Genomic DNA, 23,017 nt, shown 5'->3' with positions numbered 1-23,017 from the left:
CAGAGTAACTAAAATGGATGCTCAGCACATTGACGTGTCACAATAGAGCAGAAAATGTAGACTCTCAAGACTTCTATTTAGTAATTCATGTTTTTTCTGTAATGTCCAACAGTAATACAAGTGTTTTTACTGATATCTAATATTGATCAAATTGATTAGCAATTTTTACAGGTCAACATATTTTGCGTAATTGTGAGTCTGTGTTCTCTGTTGTAAATGTATTTGAAACAATTTCAAAGCATAGCAATTTAAAAGTAGCATATTTTAACGACCCTATGGCTGTTGAATTTGTGTAGTTGTGGTATATTTTTCAGACCATTCTTTGCATTGCTTCTACAGACTCTCAACTTTCAGTGACACTTCTCTATTGTCCCTTACATTTGCTTGAGAAATTCATTCTGAAAACACTGGGTTCCCTTGCTTGCTAGTAAGGCCACAGCAGTGGCATTAGTTATAGAGATAATTACTGAGATAATTACAGACTTGTCTTTCTCGCTGGTTGAAAGTCCCCCCGAAATATTAACAATGAATAAGTCATAGCAAAAACAAAAGCAAACACATCAAATGGTTAAAAAAAAATTCTATTTCTGTCTTACTGAACACTGACAAACCGCTAAATGTTACCTACTGAACCTGACTAAATGCTAAATGTTAAAATAGATATTTATTCTATTAACAAGAGAACTTCTTGAAGTTCATCAATGAACTTCATCACCATAGAAAACACACGTATTAATTATTCCTTTTTTATGTGATTCCCCTGACTTTGATGTCAATGTGAAGAAGTAAATGACTGTTATTGAAGCAAGAGTCAGGGGTTGGACATTAGAGCCAAGACACTTAGTCTTTGGGATCAGCATAAAAACCATATATTGTTCACAGCTGCTGCTAACTGAGATCCTATTATTTCTGATCATACTTGACAGTTTTAATGTTAAATACTGAGGGGTTATAGAAAATTAGTGTAGTTTCAATGGCTGTTTTAGTGCTACAATCATTAAGTCAGTTCTCATGAACTGTTCCCTGGTGCAACCCTTAATAAATGCAAACTTTATTTTTAGTGATGACCTTTAATAATGTGAGCCTTGATCCGTTGAGATGCTGTTCACTTTTGATGCATTTCCAAATCCCTTTTTTATGCATTTTAAATCAATACGCACTTGCTCTGAATTTATGCATGTGGATAGACAGAGATGTAATTTAAACACATCTGTTCAAATACGCGTTTCAGATCAACTTGGTGCTGGTTCTCATAATCTGGCTGAGTTTTTGACGGGTATTATATCCCTAAAGTACACACCAGATGGTATTTATTAGAGACTGAATAGAAATGAAGTGTAAGGATGTTGAGCTTTTTGTCTTAAGTCACTCATTTTTAAGTCATAAAACAATAATGATTTGAAGTTATAAATCTCTAATGAAGTTCTGTAAAATGTTTCACTTGTATGGGAAGTGCATGGTACCTTAAAGATGAATAAGTTTAGTGGGAGTCCAAGCCTAAACGGTTCCTTCTAGGTAATTGATGATGAAAATTAGACCAGGAAACATTCAGACTACAGCTGATAGGAGGGAAATGTGCATCAAACAACCTATGCTGTAATTGTTAAAACATAATACCGTTATTCTTTTATCTATGGCAATTTCAGGTAGAGAATTACATTAATTATAAAGTGCACCTGTTTTAGAGATCAATATCTAAAAAGGAGATTCCAAATCAAAATGGCCAATCCCAGTCCCCATTAAAATAAAATTCTACTCAACCCAATCTCAGTCTGCACCATCAGTTTGTCTTCGTAGATAGGTTTGGAAATCAGGCCTTGTAGCTCCATCTGAATATCAGCCAATCCAGGTTCTGAAAATTCAAATTGGGAACAAGTTGCGGACCCTTCATGGAAAATATTCAGCTGCCTACCCTTCTCATTTAAACTTAGAGGGCTGTTAGAGCAAGCACCTCAGCTAATCACAACTTCTGCAATAAGAAAAGGAGGACTTGTGGCACCTTAGCATATGCTCAAATAAATTTGTTAGTCTCTAAGGTGCCACAAGTCCTCCTTTTCTTTTTGTGGATACAGACTAACACAGCTGCTACTCTGAGACTTCTTCAATGTCACCTTTCTAAGGTAACTTGTTTCAAAACTATTTATGACTCTAAAGGTCAAAACCAGCACTTGAAACTGCAGTCAGAAATCAGATGGAAGCTAGTGCAGAGCACAGATATAATGTGTTTCCTATGAGACTCACTATCAAACATGTAGCTGGCAGAATTCTGCACCAACTGAAGTGTATAATTCGCTATACAACTCATATAGTGATTCTGTAGTTCTGAGACGTAGAATTAACGTAGTTTCTGCTGCCCTTCAAGTCTGAAGTGTTTGACAGTGAACCACTACCAAATTAAACAGTAGGATTTAAGGTTTTGCAAGTTATTCTCCCATCCGTATAAACACACCACTCCTGGCGATAACTCAGGGAAACACAGAAGAGTGTATATCTGAATATTGTGAGAATTGCAATGCAGTCACCTCTGTAAAATGCATAGGATAGTATGTCATTACTATCTTCCCCTCTTCCTTATGTGGGGTTTTGAGAATCAGTTCTGAAGAGTCAGGCTAGTGAAAAGAAGGAAAAATCTGCATATAAAAACATATTTTATTTAGATTTTTTTTAAAAATGACCTATTAAAAAGTCTTCTAGTGTTCAGTGTTTCAGTAGTCAAGTGAAGGTTAACACTGGTGAGCCTACTTGTAAATGAAACCATCGTAGACTTTTACAATCTCATGCGGGTGTATTTATTGGAAATATGCACACCATCAGCAGATTTAAATTTGCTAAAAGTAATCAAAATAGAAGATTTGAATAATGGCTATGTAACACAGTTTAAAACAATGAGGTCTAAGAATTATAGTTTCCATAAATTGAATTTCTAATTTAGCTTGCTATTGAATGTTAGTTAATAGTTTGTTTTTTTCTCTCCGAGTTACCTTTAATTTGTCACACTGTCTGAAGCTACTTTGCAACTGGATATAGTGCTCACTTTATTTTGTCAGATTTAGTTTTTAGTTACAGATTTAATAAAAATTCAGTTAAAGACAGTGTATCTCTTACTTGCCTGTTCTGATGGACAGTTTGATAAGAGGTACACATAGCATTCCTCATTGAGATTGGTATGATGAATGATTCCTTGGGCCAAATATATTAAATTTCAAACAGTTTAATTGCTTATAATATAGATCATTTTCGTAATTAAGATACCTTATTTGGATGCTACTCTTCAGTTTTGTTTATTTTCACGACTGGCCCTTGGAATGTTGTGTTGCAATTATTTAGTCTCATTTTGTGTTGCCTTAGAAAATCTTGAATGTGGATCATGCACTGCCACATCCATTCCTAGGTGTTTAGCTACTTGGGGGCTTGCTGGAACATGTTCAAATATTCTAGGACAGAAGGTACAAAAGAACCCCATGCACCAGCTGTCCCTCAGTTCTTGTTTTTCTCTCTGTATTGCAAGCTACAGAACTTCTGTCTCTTCTTGTCACATTTATTTACAAGTTTGTGGGGGGTTTTCTCTTTTTTCTTATTTATTTTTCAATAATTTAATAATTTTAATTTTTTTAATACCTTTTCCTCTGGAGTATAGGTGCTGATTATCTCCACTTGCCTCCCATGCTTCCTGGTTACCAAAAGCCCCAGCCACCACCTACCTGGCTGTAAAATCTTCCTGTTGTCTCTCCTGTCAACCTCTAGTTATGTTGTCAATGCAAAAAACACACTGAAGGGGTAGGGCAACAATAATAATACTTAGCCTTGTATAACTCTTTTCATCTGTACATTTCAAAGTACCTTACATAAAGGTAAGTATTATTATCCCCATTTTATAGATGTGGAAACTGAGACACAGTGACTCCCAAGGTCACCTCACAGTCCAGTGGCAGAGCTAGGAATTGATCCTAGATGCAATTCAGTATAGAAATAAATAATCAAAGGACTGCTATTGTGGTTGTATTATTAATTTTCTTACATTTATTCCTTCAACCTTCTGTTCTTATTTTCACATAGCTGCCTCTGGCTTTCCTGTGTGCTGCTCAAATGGCTGCAGAATTTAGGTCGGGGTTGCCAAAGAAATCTTTGTTGTTCTCTGAGCCAAGTGTTTGTCAGTTCCATTCATTTTATAAACTAGTTGCATAGCTGATCCTGTCAGTCTAAAAGATCTTTTTCCTCTGGAGAATACTCAAATATACTTATCTGGTTCACAGGCTACAAGTGGGTTATGTTTGTGCTTCATCAACTTGTAGGAAAAATGTTGGTGCAACAGCTCTACCTGCTTGGTGTTTCCTTGTGTGGCCTGAGTGACTGAGTCAGTCTTCAGGTTTATGCATGTTTGGTGATGAGACTTGCTTGTACTCAAAACCAAGGAAGTCTGAATCAGTCCTTAAAATGCAGTGATCTCCCTACTGTGTTCACCACCAAAGAAATCTCCAATAATAATTTCTCTTGAGATAACATTTGGAGATGAAAGAGGAGAGGAACCCATAATTGAGGAGACCCACTTCCCTTCCCCTGAGGATATCTACGTTTTGAATAATACTGTAGCATTTCAGAACATGGTCTAGTGCCTGTCTGAAGTCTTGGACATACCGCTGTCAGCTCTTTATGTAAAAAACCACAAGTTATTTGACATCATACAATTTGAAGAGGAAGGATAGGTAGCACCACTCCCCTATGAAGTTTTGCAAAGGAGTTTTGATAACTTGCACGAGATAACTTGTATTATTAAAGCCTGAGAGCATATAGCAGATTACACAAAAGGAGTTTAGGGTGCTTTTTGTTTGTTTGATTCCTTTCTTTAACCAGGTTTTTGGTCACAGTAGCCAAAGGAGGGAAGTTCTTCAGATCCCCTCATCTGAACCAGAGGTCCAGAAATCTGGACCAAAGTGCTGGAAAATTGTGTGCAATGTTAATGCCTGTATCTGACAATTGCCAATGAATGGATTATTTTGGCAGATTATGACTTGCAGAATTGGTTCAATGTACTTCAGTGTGCAAGAGACCAAGATTACTGATCTGAAGCCATCACTTGGGAATGAGTGGGAGTGACTAAAGACCCTCTGGGGCAGCTTTTTGTGTGTCATAGGATATACATCCAGGCGCTTTGCTCTCAAAAGTAATAATATTGAGAAGGTACTTGTGGCTCCCAGGATTTCTGATAGGCCCCCAAGTTCCAAGAAAAAGTTCAAGACCTTTCCCTTTGAGGACCCTGATGACACACTGAGAATTTTAAAGGAGAGCTACCGTCTACTCATGGTATTTCTCTCAATTATCCTTTAAGACAAAAACTGCCATGCAGATGCCTTCAAATGATTTCATCTATGATACCAATCTCATTTGGAGGTTTGCTGGTCACACTGGTTACCAGACTACTAGAGTGAAGATTTCAGAACGCAAAGACATAAATGGGATTGAAATCTTGACGGTTAAAAATATTTCTCAGAAGAAGTGTTGCACCTCCACCAATGTAATCTACACCATCATGTGCCAGCAATGCCCCTCTGCTATGTACATCGGCCAAACTGGACAGTCCCTATGTAAAAGGATAAATGGACACAAATCAGACATTAGGAATGGCAATATACAATAACCTGTAGGAGAACACTTCAACCTCCCTGGACACATACTAACAGATTGAAAGGTAGCCATCCTGCAACAAAAAAAACTTCAGGACCAGACTTCAAGGAGAAACTGTTGAGCTTCAGTTCATTTGCAAATTTGACACCATCAGCTCAAGATTAAACAAAGACTATGAATGGCTAGCCAACTACAAAAGCAGTTTCTCCTCCCTTGGTGTTCACACCTCAACTGCTAGAAGAGGGCCTCATCCTCCCTGATTGAACTAACCTCGTTATCCCTAGCCTGATTCTTGCTTGCATATTTATACCTGCCTCTGGAAATTTCCACTACATGCATCCGACGAAGTGGGTATTCACCCACGAAAGCTCATGCTCCAATACGTCTGTTAGTCTATAAGGTGCCACAGGACTCTTTGCCGCTTTTACAGAAGCAGACTAACACGGCTACCCCTCTGATACTCTCAGAAGATTATTTTTCATAAGCTTAATATTTTTATGTCCTGGCAACAAGTATCTGTGTGAATTTTTACATTGTGCAATTCTCCTTTTTTCATTTAACTTTGATACGATACATCTCAGAAAAAAGTCCTATAACCCATCCTCATTGGGAGCACTGATCTGTACTCCCAGACCATCTTTATAGTCTGACGTTAGGAACAGGTGTGTTACTGTTCATATTGTTGCTTCTAGGGTTGATTTAAAAAAACAGTATTTTCCTGTTATTGGAAAAAATCTTGTTTAAAAACTCTTGGAGAATGTTAAATCATTGGTAGATTTAGCACATTAAATATGAGGTGCTGAATAGGACATGGAGAAGCAACTTTGTTGTGCAAAGTAGTTTCAGGGAATCACAGGAAATGGTGATGAAGCTGTTAATAAATTGCATTTTATCTCCTAATTTCTCTTCATTTAATTTCTTGATTGGATGTGGATTTTGTGAAAACTGTTTACTGAAGGCAATGTTTGCTGTAATTAAAGCTGCATGAAATGATTTGTGTGGAATCTGAACCTGGACAAATTTCACACATTTGCTGATGATTTACCATAGATATTGTGCTTTTGTGAAAATTGGTTTGTTTTTCAGGAACCTAAAGTTACATGTGGTCCGTCTTCTTCCCAGTCAAATCACTCATGGGCCTTTCTTCCTTCTGGATATCTCTTTCTAGGTATTTTTTTTATAGTGCCCCTCACTGTAGCATCTAAATGCCTACTATGTTTTTTGGTTGTTGTCTCCCAGAAAGGTAAAGCATTCACCTCTCTCTAAGCAGTCAATTATGAAAAAGACAGAGCTGACCATACAGGTGTCAGAACTGGACAGGCATCAGGAAACCCAACTTCCCAATAAAGGGTCTAATCAGCCCCTGAAATCAGTTTCACCACATTGTCTGAGGTGTTAGAAATATACCCCAATAGTTATGAGCACAAAAGGCCCAATCCACTTTTTGTGATGCTTTTATCTTAGACTATAATGTTAACAATGTAGAATTATTACAGATTTTCAAGTGCAGATGCATTCATTTGTTAAGTGAATCCTTGCCTTCGATAACAGTAAGTGTTAAAATAAATGGCCAAAAGAAGTTAATCTGTGATATTTAGAGATCCCCCAAAGGTCCTTTCTTCAATCCTCCTTTTCATAGGTAAACTCACCCATCCTGTGCTCATGTAGAATCTTAGCACCAATAGGAATCTGATCAGAATTAACAGCAGCTCCTGCCTTAAGAAAACACCTCAAGGAAAAGGAAGGAAAGCTTCTGTACCCCCAAAGAATCTTTGAGCAGTCTTGCTGGATGCTAAAACAAAACTGTTGCCTAAAAATAGAAGGAGAAGGAGTAACCCCCCCCCAAAATCTTTGGCAAGGATAGAGGAAACACCCCATCCTTACAAAGGCAAAGAAGAGAATTAGTAGGGTTTGGGGGGATGAGTATGGGTCTAAGGAATGTGCCACAGAGATGCTCAGTGGGCTTGTTACAGTGACTGGTAGGTAGTGTAGAGCTCTCTCTGCTGCTGCTGCTTGAGAGCCCAAGCAGCCCATCTCTCCTACTCTTTCAGCAGTCTTTTGACCTGCTGATGGGAAGGAGAAGAAAGCAACGCATCCTGTGTTCTTATCTCCCAAGTTATTTGTGATTAGGCCCTTCCTTCACACCACTTGGGGTTAGGAGACAGTTTCTTTTTTGTTTTTCTCCATCCTGGCTGCAACTTGCAACAAGGCAAACAGAAGCAGTTGTCTGGATCTCTCAGGCAAACAGGAGTGGGGAGCTCAGAGCTTGGAGTCCATTTCATTGTAATTGGCCTGTTGCAGGATTTACCCACGCCCTGTTCCTATTCCCCCCCTTCTCCTCCCCCCAAGCTCTTTCCTCCACCTTTGGGAGGTGGAAGGCATTTCTGTTTCTGTCCCTGCAGTCTGAAAGGGTTTCTTTCCAGATGAAGGATAAGACACTTGTATTTCTTCCCTGCCCTCGCTCTCCCAAACATCCCTCCACCTCCTTCTCTCTCCCGTCTTTAGATGGATGTTCTCCTTGGCTCCATCGTGACTGCTTCCAGATTCTTCAGTAACCGGAGGTGCTACCACATCAATATAATGGTCTTTGGACTCCGGCTCATTAAAGCAGCAACAGTAACTTCTACCCTTTGGGCAGACACGGATGTCCCAGGTGGTGCTTATGTTGCTGGCCCCAACTCCTCTTCAAACCTACATGAGCAGGTGGAAGAGGTTTAGCTATAGGGAAGAAAGGAGATAGTTAGGGCTTGTCTCCACTAGGAGATAGACGCTGCTGCAATAGATGTAGCAGGGGTTGATTTAGTGGGTCTAGAGAAGATTAAATTGATGGCAGAATGCTCTCTGATTGACCCCGCTCCACCTCTCTGAGAACAGTAAGGTAAGTCAACCGGAGAGTATCTCCCTTTGACGCAGTGCAGTGAAGACACCGGGGTAAGTTGACCTAAGGTACATCGACTCCAGCTACGTTATTCACGTTATTCACATAGCTGGAGTAGCGTAACTTAGGTTGACAAGCCCTTAGTTCAGAAACCCCAAATTAGCAAATTCCCATAGACACAAATATATTTTTCTGTAGATAAAGTGTGCCATTCTTCAACTTCCCCTGATTTCTATAAAAAGTATATTTTCGATGTAAAAGTAAAAGTACATTTTCGATGTAAAAATCCAGCAGAGATTCTTTTGTAAATAAAAAGAAAAGGAGTACTTGTAGCACCTTGGAGACGTGCCACAAGTACTCCTTTTCTTTTTGCAGATACAGACTAACACGGCCGCTACTCTGAAACCTTTTGTAAATAACTATTCTTCCTTTGTTTCTTGAGTCATAGCTGAGTGGGTAGAGATAATAGTACACCCTCTTCACAGCCAAAATATTTACTCCTGGGGAAATTCTGCAGTACTGCGTGTGTGCATAATTAATGAGCCACACATTTTTAATTTTTTGCACAGAAAAAAGCTTCTGCTGAAATGTTGCTGCAGTTCTTCCCTTTGCCAACTGGAAGGCATTGTGGTGATAGAACAAAGCAGCAGCTCCTGGCCAGCTAGGGAAGAGAAAGAACCTACCTTCTTCACAGCACCTGTCAGGCTAGGTCAGTAGCCATGGGGATACAGACAGCGTGGGGTGCTGGGGGGATCAGATAGGAGCTCAAAAGGGCTAATGGGGGAGGACAGCCTAGGGCAGGGGCTGAATGGGAGTGGAGCACAGAGGAATGGGGGGAGGGACGTTCAGGGCCACATGGTGATGGGGAAGGGTGTGCAGAGCTACATAGGGAGAGAGGGTGGCTGAGTGGGGCTACAGAGACACAGGGGGAGGGGGACAGGGACACATATGGGGATGGGGGAAGTGGGTGTCTGGGTGGAGGGACACGTGGACAGAGGGTACAAGGGCACATGGGGGTTAGGAACACATGGGGACAGGGGGCAAATGTACCTGGCTGAATGGGGGAGGCTAGGGGTCAGCCAGGGTCTGCATGGGGGGTGCTCTCTAACAATTCCGCTCCACCCTCCCAGAAAACCTGTTCCATACTTTTCCCACCCATACCCAACAACCCAGGCTTCTTCCCAGCAATTTATTTCCCTCTCCCTCAGCAACTCCATTGCCCCAACTCCCGCAAGCCTTTTCACTGCTTCTGAGAAGTGTAGGAAAAACGGTTCTGTATTGTAGTTTAAATGAAATATTACTCAGAGTTCTGTATTAATATGCCTAGTAAGGAATCCATTTGTCAAAAAACATTTCCTGAATCTTTTTTGTTTTCTTTATTGTTACAGACATACTTGCTGATAGGGTATTTTGAAATAAATGACCAAAAATCATTGAAACTGGTGTGATTATATTGTGTTATTTTGACAAATAAAATATGTAGAATTTTGCAGAATTTTAAAATATTTATGAGCAGAATTTTAAATTTTTTGGTGCAGAATTCCCTTAGGAGTAAATATTGCAGTGCTTTAAAGGTTTATAATTGCAAGATGTAACTGTTGCATTGTGTCTTTTGAGGAATTTGTCAGGATTAAAACTTCCTTTAAATGAACTGGAAAGTCTTTCGTCGGTTTGAGAACAGCAGAGAAGTAATGGTATATGCCAAGTACCCCCAATAACCAATCTGCTGGTCGCATTCAGGGCATAAATACATTTGCAAGTGGTCTTATATATGTTAAAAATTATTTTTATCCTTCATAAAGTCCACTGTGTATTCTGGATTCACCAATGATGCATTCTGGAGCATCTCTACTGACTCTAGAAAGACCCAGCAGATATCAGACTATAAAGAATTTTTAGAACGTTACTAAAAACTCATGTATGTATTAAATACCTGTTACCACAGAATGATTAGTAGTAACATTCAGCACTTAATTCTGTGTAACTTAAAACACCATATCTTTACAGTTCATCTTTAAAAGCAGCTTATTTATTTGGCTGATACATTTGTGAAGAAAAACTGATCTTTGTTGCTTAATTTTATATTTTATTTCATAGTCGGATCTTTACTTCCGAGTAAAGAACCTTTCGTTGCTTTGTTTCAGTCTCTGACACCAAGATACCTTAGTTTTCAAATTTAAATGTTTTTAACCATACCCTCATTGTTGTTCTTCCCTTCTGCTCTGTCATTATGAAAATGATTCTGTGTATGTGGAATAAACTCCATTTATTTGTATTTGTGTGTGTTTGAGAAGCACAGGTAGTTTGATTGTTTCAGGATTGGATTTTCTCTTGAATGGAGTTTACACACACTGTACCTTGTCTCCCTTTTGAAAAACATTTTTCCTTAACATTTTAGTTTGTAGTCAAAAGTGATATAAAAACAGCACACAGCAATGTTGTATTTTAGACAGGCATATTGGATTGGGCTATAATTAATTGCTGTTGCTGAATAGACTCTCTGGTCTTTACTCCATTTCCCAAACCTAGTTTTTCCATTGTGTGTAGCATAATCCCATCCAGGCAGAAATCTAATTACTAAGATAATTAACACCTTATCACCAAACAGAATTCAGACATTTGTGCAGTTTATGAATTTAAAAAATGTTTAATTTCCTTTTCACTCGGGGGGGGGGGAGAACACATTTTACTGAATCTAGCTTGATTGAACCTTATAATTCATGTTGCCTTAGAAACAGCCCAGCTGAGATAAAGGATGGTATCACCAGTACTTTAGTCAATAAATGCTTACACTGCTGCCAACAATATCATTAAAATGGCTAAAATAACTAACATATAGTGGTCTTGTCAAACTTAATGAGTGTTTTTATTAATGTTACGAGAAATGTCAGCTGGTGTTATTTGATATTAATTTTGAAGTAATATATTTTGTCTCATGTAAGCCTACCATTATAACTCAAAATATGTGCTGTATGAGCAGGGGAAGTGTCATAGAATGCAAAATTCCTCTATGTTTATTCAGTTCTTAGCTACCGTGGATGTTTACATTACTTCATTTCAAGTAGAACTGTATATCCTGCTGCTTATGTCAGGCTTAGTTAACCAGTGGGAGCCACTCCAGGCTCTTTGGCCCACAGCAGCAGATTGTTTCACATTATACTTACATTTCAGCTATTGGTTCCCACTTAACTTTATTTAGCAAGAGAAAAGTCCTTCCCATCTATTGGGACAAATCTCTCAAAAAATACCTATTTTATGTGTTAGGTCAAATAAATGTTGGGGTTTTTTTAATCTGCCATGTCTTAAATCTTGTCATGTCTTAAGTCTTAAATCTTAGGTTCTGAACTCATAAATGTAATAAAGAATGGAGGAAAATATTTTTATGTTTTTATTTAAACCTAAGGAGGAGGAATATTGTGACATTAGTATCTAGATGACTTCCATGCAGCTAACTACACTAAAAGATAATGGCATTTGAAAAAGAGAGAGCAAGCAGCATGGCTCACATATGCAAGATTTAAACAAAAATCCTGTCATCCTAAGTGAAAGGGAAACAACCACGTGTTTTCCCATTTTATACCTCCCACTCTGCAAGTCTTGCAGCAGTCTGAGAAATATAAATTAATTTTCTTTCTTTTTCTTATTCATTGGCTTTTCTGTAATTATCATACTGTCACCTCTCAAGCATTAATTAATTTAGTCTTTCAGACAAACTTGTCAGAAAGTAGTTGTCCCCATTTTATAGATGGTGGATGAAGACCCAGAAAGACTACGTGACTTTTCAAAGGTAACACAGGAAGTCTGTAGAAGAGCTGGCATTAGAAATCAGATTTCCTGACTCCCAGTTCTGTGTTCTAACTACAAGATCAAACTGACCTTCCTGTCTTGAACTGACCCTTACTTCTGTGGCACATTAGTGCAGCTATTTAATTTGCTGGAGAGATGCCTCTTGATTCAGTGTGTGACATTTTTTGTCAAAGGGTCACTGTCTCTGAATTACTACCAGCAAATGCCATGGTGGAACAGACAGGGAATCAAACCAAGGTCTTGTGAAAGACAACACAGAATAGTCCCATTAGTGGTTTCATTAAACGCATATCCCTTTTTATTGCCCTAGAACAAATAATAGTTCTCTTTGGACATCTAAATATTACACAGATGGTATTCAGATGATAGGTATTTGTTTGTTCATCTATGTTACTAGATACCTGGATAGGGAAAATGAGAGAACCCAGCACCACCAGTGTCCTGTCTGGGGAATCCATCCCAGATTTTGGGAGGAAGCGGTCAGAAAGGAGGAAGATGAGTGTGGGGCAGGGAGCAGATCTGCATCTGCATGCTTGGGGGCCACCATAGAGCTGCAGAGTGGCTTAGGGACCAACTGTTCAACTCAGGACCAGATATCCTTTCTTCTTCTTGGCCTGAGGGAATCAGATAGGACCAGTCTCTACACTACAGCATTCACACACGTAGAGTTTGGGGTTTTTTTACATCCCAACCCTTGCTTTGGTATAAAGAAATCAACCTATTATATACTTATTTAGCTCTGACATTTCCTTAAAAGTCATATTCCTTCCAGTTTGTCGATATGTTTCGTACTGGGGTGCCAAGAAACAACTTAGTATTGTAAGTACCATATTGATGCTTATATAGCACTTTTCATGAGTAGATCTCAAATGGAGATCAGCATTCTTATCTCCATTTTACAGATGGGGAAACCCAGGCGCAGAAAGGTGAAGTGACTTGCCCAAGGTCATCCAGCAGGCCAGTGGCAGAGCTGGGAATAGAATCTAAATCTTCTAGTCCTAGGTCAAGTTCTCTATCCACTAGCAACACTGCTTGAGAAGGGACATTCATTTCTCTTAATTATGAGATGTATCTAGCTGAGGTAAAAAGTTAAGAAAAGTTGCTGTTGCTAAATAAAAGGGTAGTTTTGTGCTAGTGCCTTAGAATAGTGAATTTTTGTAGTGAGACAGAGTGGGTGCGATAAAACCTTTTTTGGACCAACTTCTGTTGGTGACAGAGACAAACTTTCAAGCTTGCACAGAGTTCTTCTCAAAAGCTTCATTTCTCATAAGCTTGTCTCAGTCACCAACAGAAGTCTGTGTAATAAAAGATATTACCTCACACACCTTGTCTCTCTAATATGCTAGGACCAACACAGCTACTACAGCACCACAAACAACAATTTATTTGTTTTTGTCTTTTTTATGGGGAGAGTGGATGATTAGACTTATTTTAGGGAGGAATGAGTTAGAGGGTTGGTTCTGACTAAAGGAAGCTTTTGTTAACTACAAAAGCCAAATTGGACTGGAATTCCTAAACTCTTCAGAATGTCAGGTCCACATCTTTGCCCTACCCTTTCTGCAGTGTTACAGCAGTGCAAGCGATTAACTAATTCTAGTAATAAAGCCCTGGAGCTTATAAACTTTGCAGACTGAGTAACTACAATTAATGAATTTACAAGCTCAGCTGGTAACCTGTGGTTTCAAGTGCCTGAGGAATTAATCCAGGAGGTTTTCATTCTTGTTCTTTTTCAGTTATGGGTCAAATATTTACTGCAACTTCTCTCTTGTTTTCCATTCTTTGGGTTCTCACCTCTGTACCACGTTTTTTATTGTCAAAGAAATGGCCATTAAAAATCCCACTGTACTTTTTCTAGAACTGGTGTTAGATCTTAGTTCTCTAGCCAAAGGCAAGCTGAGTAATTATTCCTTTCATTTTCAAGGGAATGAGATTTTTATGTAGGGTGAGACTTCATGTACCAGTTCGCTGTTTAACATTTTTTTCCACTTCCATTGCAGAGTGCCTGGAATAACAATTGCTACAGACATCATCTGTGGTTTTCCAGGGGAGACAGATGAAGATTTTCAAGACACCATGAAACTTGTAGAAGAGTACAGGTTTCCAAGCCTCTTTATTAATCAGTTTTACCCACGTCCAAGGACTCCTGCTGCAAAAATGCGTCAGGTTCCAGCCCTAGTGGTAAGATCTATTTTCTTGAACCATTGTACTGGATAGCTCATTTTATGTGGCTTTCATGTTGCGCCAAATGTGAATGTACAGTATGCAGTGTACTGAATTAAAACATAAGAAATGCTTATTGGAGAATATGGTTTTGCAGCAGAATTATGCCATAATTAAAATGCAGTTTTATATATTTCTATACAATAAACTGATAGCCTTTAAGACCTTAGCTAGAACATGGGATGCCTTGCCAGATTTGAAGTTTAAATTACTGCTCAAATTATTAATTGGGTAAAATAGCATCAATAACAGGTTCAGGTGGTTCTTTTCACTTTGACTTTATAGTCATATATTCTTCCTAACGTGTTTTCTGGGTGAGTCTCTTGTTACCAAGACAAAGACAAAGTTACGTTTCATATTTTCTTCCAATTTTTGAAGACTTGTGTGAATCCAGTGATGTGATATACACATTGCAAGTGAGTCTATGCAAAATAGTATGAACTGAATGATAGTTATCTTTGAATTATATACTTTAAGGTCAGATTTGCATGTGACTACTTCCATTCCGTTAACTACTACTTCATAAATATCTTCCATGATTCTGCACAGTTTTAAAATCTAGTTTCTGCCTTTAGCCTATATGGTAAATGTCACTGGTGAAATTTGTGTATGTAATTATAGTTAATCTTCTAGGTTTCAGGATCTTCTATATTTGGCCATTGTGGTTATATAACTCTTTCCAATTATCAAACCATCTCATCTCAAAATCCCCAAGAGAATAAAAGCCACGTTTTAATATGAGGTAGTTGGCTATCAACTGTATTCTAATTGATATAGATACTTTATATTCCCTTTTTGTCATAAGTGATAATAATGACAATTATGTTTAAAGGTTTAGTTTGATAAATAATCTGTTTTGAATATGCAACCGTGTAAATGTGCATACTTGCCTAACCTGAATCTCTGAACAAGAGAATATACCATTCTGATGCTTATAAAACCATTTAAACTTTTTATTGGTGTTTGTACTAGTGTAAATAACATTTGTATGCACTGCATTTCCAATCAGGATAAAATCACAGCCAGCTAATGTTGTAGGCAGATAAGAATATATCACACTTCATTTTGTGAGGTCATCATGACTCACCACTCTTTGAAGAGAAATCAGTATATTTATTGTTGTATCTCTTCCTCAATAATGTCAAAACCTATGCAAATATAGTCTCTACTTACTGTCAATATATACCATACCTTTAATGAAAATGGAGAATTGGGTTAAATTTGATTCCTTTTATTTTATTGTTCAAAGAAGTAAGCTTTGAGTCATTCATTATTAATCCTTTTTTTTTTTTTAAGAGCAACTTATATAGGAAAGTGTAGAGGATTTGGGCACAAAAGATGTTATTGTGGTGTGGTATGATAGTTTAAGTAAGCAAGCTCACTCAGTTGACTGAATTTTTTCTTTCTAAAATGCCCATCACATTGTCATTGTGGATGCCTATATTTAAAATACAGCAGAGCAATTTTGACAGTCCAGGCAGGTTAAAAATGTCAACATTTCGGATAATTTCTGGTTTTGGTCACACAGATACAACCCCATTATCCTCTGTGGATTGCACTGCAGTAGAGGAATTTGGCTTCTTGTTTTTTTCCTGCAGAAGTGTAGTTAAATACAATTATACTGACACTAAATATTAATCACATATGAACTAACTCATTTTTTTAAAAGCTAGATTTAAACTTAGGGGGCGCTGACATAATTTTAGGGAAGCGTGACATTTTCACTTTGTTCTTTTTTGTATAATTTGCTTCTTTTGGGGAATTAGAACCTTCAAAAAAGCCATTTCTGTTTATGTTCTATTGCTGATGAAAAACTGTAATTAACGGGTATTCTTTTTCTCTCCCACCTTGTTTCTTTTTTGTAATCTTCAGCAACTCTGAGTTATATATTCTTTCATCTCGTTCCGGAAATACAGGATAAACTATCAACTGGAGCAGGAATAGTTTATAGTAATGTCTTGCCTTTTATATTCACAGTGCTTCTGGATAGTAGCTAATGGCCCTCCTTGCAGTGTCAAGAATTCACAGGCATTTCGTTTTTCATTCCTTGTCCAGAGCACCTTATAATTACATATCTTTCTCAGTTGAGAGAAGAGACTATTATCTAACCATGTACTCCTACCCCTTTCCCATTTTTTACAGTGCACGTCATCTTATTGTTAATGAACTGACTTCAGTCTGTTCACATAGAAACAAGCAACACACGAACCTATTACAGTAAAAGAAGATATTGTATATGGTACATCATATCTCTGATCTAATCTCATAAGCTAATTCCTTGACAGGAAGCTCATATGCTATTAGTTATGAGGCGTATAGGTTTCTTTCAGCAGTATTTCTTCTTATAAAGAATTTTTGGACACATTATTTAACTAGGGGCACCAAACCAGTGACTAATTATGATATTACGTTACAGTTGCCAACCTTCTCTTATTGCGCAATATTGACTATGTTGGCTGTTAGTTTTAGCATTGCAGATATCTGCAGTGGGAAAGACAAATTGCTGTTTGTAATCTGCTCCCAGCCTGTACATTGTGTTTCAAGACAACCTCATTGGTCCTAATCAAGTGGTATTTATGGTGGCAACATATTTGCCCTGTCAAATCCTTTAAGTTCACTCTTTTCCAGGGGACCACCTTTCCTCCAGGCACAGTCCATGAAGTAGGCATAGTAATGTTAACACTAAGTTATTTTTGGAGGAAAATCTCACTTGGGAAAATCTCATTTGGACTTGACATAATAGAGTATTCAATAAATTCTACTTGGAATCTTTCTTCCACATAAAATGATATGTTATTGTTGAAATCCATACTGGCACTGATCTGTGTCCAGAAGGGAAGGTGACGCTAATCCACTACTTTTTATGATCAGAGCAGGCTGATCAGGCAGAGAGGCTGTAGTTTTTCCTTATTCTGTTGGAAATCTACCATCCTTGGAAAGTCAAATATATCTAAATGACTCCATCGCCTTACAACCATTAATTTTTCTTCACAAAACACTTGTGAGGCAGGAAAGTGTTGTTATTCCCAGTTTACAGAACTGAAGCATTGTAAGATTGAGTTGCTCAGTGTCACACAAGGCAGAGCCACAAATTGAATCCAGTGCTCCCGAGTCCCAGTCCAGTGCCTTAACCATAAGAGGATCCCTCCTCCCACATCCCCTAACAAAAAGCTAAATAGTTATTTGTTATTTTATTTTATTATTTTTATTGAAAAAGCACCAACTGAGATCTAGGCAGAACGAGGCACCATATAAACACTGAGGCAATTATTTTTTGTATATCTTCACACATCCACATTGGTGAGGCCTCATCTGGAGTACTCTGTGTCCAGTTTTGGGCCCCACACTAGAAGAAGGATGTGGAAAAATTGGAAAGAGTCCAGCGGAGGGCAACAAAAATGATTAGGGGACTGGAACACATGACTTATGAGGAGGGGCTGAGGGAACTGGGGATGTTTAGTCTTCAGAAGAGAAGAATAAGTGATTTGATAGCTGCTTTCAATTACCTGAAAGGGGGTTCCGAAGAGGATGGCTCTAGACTGTTCTCAGTGGTAGCAGATGACAGAACAAGGAGTAATGGTCTCAAGTTGCAGTGGGGGAGATTTAGGTTGGATATTAGGAAAAACTTTTTCACTATGAGGGTGGTGAAACATTGGAATGCGTTACCTAGGGAGGTGGTGGAATCTCCTTCCCTAGAAGTTTTTAAGGTCAGGCTTAACAACGCCCTGGCTGGGATGATTTAGTCGGGGATTGGTCCTGCTTTGAGCAGGGGGTTGGACTAGATGACCTTCTGAGGTCCTTCCAACCCTGATATTCTGTGATTCTATGATCCTTTTATTCCCAGAGGTTTAGTCAAAATATGGCACAAAAATCCCTATTGATACTGTGACTTTCAGTCCTTTTTGGCAATCTCTCTGATTTACCTGAAAGAGTCTCTGGCTATGCTGACCAGGTATGTACTGTGATTGGAAACCGGCAAAGAAAACCATTATGTTGATATACTGAGGACGTACCTGGTAGAAATTCATACTTACAGGTACATTTTAAAGTGGCTTTAAAATATGGCATAAATTCCTGTTTTTCCTAAAAGCTAGTGGTCTATCAATGTGAAATTTTACACATGCACCTTGTATTTTCTATGTAGGTTTTCTTTGGATTCTCTATATAATTTTTTAATAAATCGTTGAAATTGGTCTCTGACTGAAATTTGGGCTTGTCGCTGACAACATAAGTAATCACCATCTTCTTAGGGGCATCTTATCTGTATTCCCACTGGGAACAAGGTGAGGGAATGGCCATCTTTGCTCAGGCTCTATTAGCCTCACTTCCATTAAGAATCATAGGAGATGGCAGCCATTTTGAGATGTCAGGTTTTCATGTAATTCTCTGTAGAAAAACATCACTCATCATCCTCTGTTGAAGAAGAAATTTTCAGTTATGAAGAACAGTACAAAAAAAAAATGACTAGTAAGCCTAAAAGTATGTTTTCAAAACATAGGTAGCAGTTCTACTCAAAGGGATGCTGGATCAGGAAACTCATGTGTGGGGCATGTGCCAGTGAGCATGCTCAAAGTCACATAAGTCCTGACACTGCTGAGCTGCGTGGAGCCTAAACATTGTTGGAAATCTCAAATTAACAACACCCCACTCTCCGCCTATTTCACAACCACCACCACCTTCTCTCTTTTTTGTGGGAAAGGGCTGGCCTGACTAGGCATCTAACTCCAGGAAAGGATTCATGGTTGTGAATTCCAGGTGGTGATACGCGCCTCCCTTTGGCCTGGATTAGATGCCTATATCCCTTTGAAGGGTGGGGCTTGTGACCCACTCCCTCCTCAGTGTTTCCTATTGATTAGCCTAGGTAGCTACCCTCTTCTGTGTGCTGGCTTTCATGGATCCCTTAACTCTCCCCATGCATTGTATAAGGAAGCCTGGACACCTAACTTGGGGGGGTGAATCCCACTGGGTGGTAGGGTGCCTAAAGTTAAGCATTACAGTACTGAGCTTAAGTCCCCTTTGTGGATCTAGCCTCTTGTGACTAAAATAAACAGAATTTGTTGTAATACATAGAGGGGTATTCCTGTAATATACAGCTCTGTACACCTATATTCTCTCTAATGGTAAAATTTGCCAGCTCCAAATCTTAGAAAGGATAAAGTAAATTTTACTTGCTGATAACTAAAGTTCTTTTGCTCAAATCCCATATATAAGTATGCATTCATTCCTATTATTCCCATTTAGAACTGAACTGGAGTTGCAGAAGGCTTCTGTCTCAGTGCAAAAAGCTACTTATGCAGTGTTTATGGTTAATTTTTAAATCTATTAAAACAACTCCAGGGTACTCACAGCTCAGCATGCAACCAAAGATACTGACTCGTGTGATAAAATCAAAGAAGTTAGTTACCTGTGGGTAACCTCAGTCTGCAGTTAAAATGTTGTTATTGAACTCTACCCAAGCTTTCAAAAGGTAGTTATTTTAAAGCCAGTACCAGCTTCAGGTCGTATCACTTTTGTTTGTTTGACCAGGTGCTGAAGTGAAAAACTTGTGTTTGTTGTGGAGACAGTTAAGCTGGTGTGTTGTAAAGCCAGTTTTATTCTATCTGAAAGCAATGAATGGTCTGGCTCTGAAAGTTTCTGAGAGCTCAGTTCAGGCTGAATCTGTGGAATGAGTTAAATTCCACAGTCGCAGCTGGACTTCGCAGAGTCAGACGCATAGGAAGGGAGAAGAATATTTTGACTCTGGCTTGGAGCCATATCTTGTGAAATTCTTGCAGTGGTGTAGTTCAGAGCAACAGGCAGAATGTGAGTCTCTGAATTCTAAAGAGTGTGGGTTGTGACTGTCCTGCTGAAAAAGCAAGTCAGAGTTCAAAGCCGGAGTAGAAATTCACCTGGGAAACCCCGGCTGGCGCTGTACTCCTTTGAATTCAACTTTGTTCTTACAGCAGCAATCTTCAGAGCACTGACTAGAATGAAAATTACTGGCTTCATATTACTTTTACACAAAATGTGGTTTAAAGGTTTTAGCTTCCCAAAGAAAATGTACAGTTGCAGATTTAGAGTGAGCTGTACTGTCAGTAATAGTACACAGCAAAATAAAACAGTTGTGGAAAATACACAACTTCGTTTCTTGCTGATTTTTAAACTTCCCTGTAGTGCCAAAAACACTCGTCTGTACTACATGTAACATTACTGACGTAATTGCTGATGCAACCATTGGTTTTAGCTGCACAATTATTGTCCCTTAAGAATGAAAAAGAAACAAAACCAGGAACTTAACTTTATCCTTTGACAATTCTTTTGTACATGCCACTACAGGTCTGTTGTACTCTTCTGCCACACCTCCCTCCCCTTTGTGATAGGTATACAAATTACTGAAATGGATCAAAGGAGGAGTTATCCAAACAGGAGTTTATAAGAAGAGGCCTACATTACTATTCCATATATATTATCTAACTTCATTCATTTCAGTTTGCAAGATTATAGTGATATTTTTCAAACTAAAGTTATGCCTGAGACAGATGTACAACTAGAAAAGGAATTGAAGGGGGCAGGCAGTTCCTAAAAGATGTAATACTGGAGGCTCAACATCAAGCTATTCTGACGCAGAGGAAAGATAAGAAGAGCCACAAGCGGCCAATGTAGCTGCACAAAGAGCTTTTTAGCTATCTAAGATCCAAAAGTGATACATACAGGAAATTGAAGGAGGGGCATGTCACCAAGGAAGTATACATGGGAATAGCGCGAGCGTGTAGGGACAAAATCAGGAAATCCAAGGCAGAGAATGATTTACCGCTGGCAAGGAATGTTAGAGACAACAAGAAGGAGTTTTTCCAATACATCAGATAAAAAAGGAAGATCGAGGAGGGTGTGAGTCCACTGCTCAATGGAGAAGGTGAGCTGCTAACGGAAGATGATAGGAAGGCAGAGCTGTTAAACGCCTGCTTTGTTTTGGTCTTCTCAAAAAAATTACATGTGACCAGATGACTAGCAAAGTTACTACAGACAATAAAACGGAAAGGATGCAGATAGGGATAAGTAAAGAACACATCAGAATTAATTCATATCAGTGGGGCCAGATGCTGTTCATCCCAGGGTACTGAAGGAATTAGCTGAATAAATCTCGAAACTACTGGCAATAATATTTACAAACTCATAGGTAACAGGATAGGCTCCAGGAGACTGGAGAAGGGCTAACGTATGGCCCGTCTTTTTAAAAAGGGGAAGAAGGAGGAGCCAGGGAACTATAGACCAATCAGCCTGACTTTGATACCTGGGAATCTACTGGAACAACATATAAAGAATTCAATTTGCAAGTACCTGGAGGATGGGGTAATCATTAGCAGCCAACATGGATTTATTAAGAACAAATCATGCCAAACCAGCTTGATTTCCTTCTTTGACAGGGTAACTGGTTTGGTGGATAGGAGGAATACGGTGGACATAATATACCTGGACTTCAGCAAGACTTTTGACGCAGTCCCACATGACATTCTGATAGGTGAACTGGAGAAATGTAGACTTGGTGGAACTACTATTAAGTAGATACATAATTGGTGAAACAACCACAAATAAAGAGTAAATAATGGAATGATGTCAGAGTTGAGAGAGGTCTCAAGTGGGGTTCCACAGGGATCTGTCCTGGGTCCAGTGTTCTTTAACATCTTTATTAATGACCTGGTTGTAGAAATCCAGAGAGCATACTGATGAGAGTTTCAGATGACACAAGGCTGTGGGAAGGGGGGAGGTTGCCTACACTTTGGAGGATAGAGCTAAAATTCAGAGGGATTTTAATAAATTGGAGAACTGGGCTAGAGACAACAACTTGAAATTCAACAAAGTCAAATGTAAGGTGCTACACTTAGGAAGGAAAAACCAAATGCACAAATACAGAATGGGGGATAACTGGCTTGGCAGCAGCAGTTTTGAAAAGGTTCTGGGAGTTGTGGTGAATCACAGCCTCAACATGAGTCAGCAATGCGATCTATTGCAAAAAAATCAAATGCAGTATTAGATTGCATTAACAGGCATAGCATGCCAGTCATGCTCTACTCTACTCAGCTTGGGGCCACTCTACTCAGCTTGGGTTAGGCCTCTGCTTGCAGGACTGTATCTAATTTTGGTCACCAGTGTATAGAAAGGATGTAAACTGGAAAGGTCCAGAGGTGAGCGACAAAGATGATCAAAGGGACGGAGTGCAAGCCATATGAGCAAAGGCTGAAGGAACTGGGTATGTTTAGTTTGGAAAAGAGGAAACTGAAGGGGGACAAGTTAGCAGTCTTCAAATACTTGAACAGGCGCCATAAAAAAGATGGAGAAAAATTGTTCTCTCTTGCTACGGAGGGCAGGACAAGAGGCAATGGGTTCAAACTACAGCACAGCAAATTTAGATTAAATCTCAGGAAACCTAACTGAAAAAACGAGTAGGACAATGGAACAGACTGCCTAAGGGAGTTGTGGAAGCTCCTTCACTGAAGGTTTTTAAAAGGAGGG

The 23,017-nt window shown here is 38.8% G+C and overlaps 1 protein-coding gene across 4 annotated transcripts in view; it reads left to right on the top strand.

The window, feature by feature from the left end:
- The window catches only part of CDKAL1 (CDKAL1 threonylcarbamoyladenosine tRNA methylthiotransferase), a 665,563-nt gene that overhangs the window by 485,242 nt on the left and 157,304 nt on the right, over window positions 1–23,017 (top strand). For all 4 annotated transcript variants that reach the window (XM_078851602.1, XM_073331895.2, XM_078851603.1 and 1 more), the window contains one exon: window positions 14,305–14,485. In XM_078851602.1, the coding sequence (XP_078707728.1) occupies window positions 14,305–14,485 (181 nt within the window). The remainder of the gene's footprint in view (window positions 1–14,304; window positions 14,486–23,017) is intronic.

The sequence above is a fragment of the Lepidochelys kempii genome, chromosome 2, assembly GCF_965140285.1.
Source record: "Lepidochelys kempii isolate rLepKem1 chromosome 2, rLepKem1.hap1, whole genome shotgun sequence".
Taxonomy (NCBI): domain Eukaryota; kingdom Metazoa; phylum Chordata; order Testudines; family Cheloniidae; genus Lepidochelys; species Lepidochelys kempii.
Note: the sequence above shows the minus strand (reverse complement) of the source record. Positions and strands in the feature narration are given on the sequence as shown.